Raw genomic sequence first — 1,995 nt, forward strand, 5'->3', positions numbered from 1 at the left:
TTTCCCCTTAGGGGTACATTTAAACAGCATAAGCATTCTGTAGCCCTTTTGTCTTTCAGGCACAGTCTTCTCTGCTTCCCCTTTATGTTGTCGTTGTGTATGCCACTGTATGGTTCTCCTTCTTACGTTTGTGGGCAAAACCTTGTCATCGAAAAACACCAATGGAGTACCTTTATAAGGCTGCATCATGGCGTTTTAAACAAGCATTGGCTAAGTATGGAGTTGTGCGTTTCGAGCAAAGCAGTTTGTAGACGGCAGGACTTTCACCACGCGTACTTCATTGTTGTCCTTAAACGATTAAATTTTAAGTCCTTGCTTTTTAAATGTTGACTAAGTTATCGGTAAATGGTGCTTGACACTTGTATGGTCCATTGCAGATTCATTATTGGCCTGAGGCACTGCACTAATTCTCCAATATATTCTTCAAAATAAGTTGTAAATATAGGCAAATGAAAGAGCTTTTACGTTTTTCCTACTAGAGTCATCAAAAAGCTATTTTTAACTTTACTTATAGGTTTTGAGGCTAAAAACTAAATAGTTGTTGGTATAAGACCCTATATTAGTTGTGTTACTTTTAAGTGAAAAATTACCTAATGCAATACTTTACACATTTTGCATGAAAATCCTTTCTTAAGTTTGATGATTTTTTGTTTGAATTTGTCATGAATTGCGCGTTTTGCCTGGGGGCGGCTCACGTGGGTTTGCATATGCGCACCTGATTTGTTCGCGGCGGTTCTTGATTGCTTTGCACGTATTTGCTGCTGGTGTTTATGGTACGTGGGATTCCTCCTTTTTTTTTCAGACTTTGATTTTCTGGAAGTCGAATTGGAGTTCGTTTTGCTTCTCTTAAATCAGGTTCTGGCCTGTAAATTGCACGCCGTTATTTTTGAATCAACATGTATATACGGTGTCATTGTTATATTTATCTATTTATAACTTGTACATGGCTAACCGTTTTAACTGGTGAGCAATAGCTAGATGCCTTTGTCCACTTTTTAGCCCTTTTCAGACATGTGTGCGTTCGATCTTTTCTTTAGCTCCCTTAGCGTATGGTAGCATTGCTGCTGTTCATGTGGGCTTCAAACTGGCTTCAGATCTTCCTATTTGTAGGCTCACTTTGACGCACTTTTCCACATACTTTAGTAAATAAGCTTAAAGAGAGGTGGAAATGGACAATTAAGTTTGAAGTTACTAGCCTCATTTGGCCCAAGCCTACTTGTGCAGGTTGTGCTCTTCACCTTTGCGCTTTTATCTCAGCCTTGTTATATCATTGGGCGCTTTACTTTTTTCATTGTGCATTTGCATTAAGTTGCACAAAATTATTCTTGACGTTCACTTACAGTATAAATGGAATATTGGGTAGTGGACGCACATATCTTAAGTGATATTTGAAGGGGAAGTTTGTTTTCCATTCCTAAATATTAACTATTAAACCTTACAGCATTGCAGGAATGCTAGTATATAAATGTGGTTTCAGTGAACGTTTCACACACCCTAGTGGCATCATTAAAAAGTCATTTTTCTACCCTTTAAGCTTGATACACGAAGTACGAAGGGAGAGGTGTGAAAGTCGATCCATTTGGAGTCCCAGCCACAATTGCTACTGCTGTTGTAGCAGACTTTGCAATGGCGAAGGATGTTGCTGCGGACACTCTTAGTGAGTTTTCCTGACTTTGCAGTGATCCCCGTCATCACATTGCTTCTTTTTCCATCAGAGTACGTTGTTCTGTCATTTAAACATTCATACCACAGTGGTATTTTTGCGCTAAATTTCCACGCTCTCAAATAGTTTAGTTAAGTCACTGATTTTCTTAATCCTACACTTTGCTTAGATTGTAAACGTCCATTTAAGTAAGCAGTGATGCATATCAAACCCTCTTTGCCTCAGGTATGTCTGTTTGAGGAAAGGAAATTTGGAAATACTCGAACTCGGTTAAAAATTTTTTACGTAGTTTGTTAATAAACCTGGGTTCATTTATCGACAAGTTTTTTCGC

The 1,995-nt window shown here is 38.4% G+C and overlaps 1 protein-coding gene across 1 annotated transcript; it reads right to left on the reverse strand. All coding sequences in view use genetic code 11, as the record gives it.

Annotated features, from left to right (window-relative positions):
• Positions 1-330: 330 nt before the first annotated feature.
• On the reverse strand, positions 331-664 carry EGR_11165 (hypothetical protein; the record flags this gene model as incomplete). The annotated part of the gene is made up of 3 exons (XM_024500412.1): positions 331-421; positions 466-530; positions 608-664. 3 exons carry the CDS (start codon positions 662-664, stop codon positions 331-333), a joined length of 213 nt encoding a protein of 70 aa, XP_024345173.1.
• Positions 665-1,995: the final 1,331 nt, after the last annotated feature.

This window comes from Echinococcus granulosus, assembly GCF_000524195.1.
Source record: "Echinococcus granulosus chromosome Unknown EG_S00438, whole genome shotgun sequence".
NCBI lineage: Eukaryota > Metazoa > Platyhelminthes > Cestoda > Cyclophyllidea > Taeniidae > Echinococcus > Echinococcus granulosus.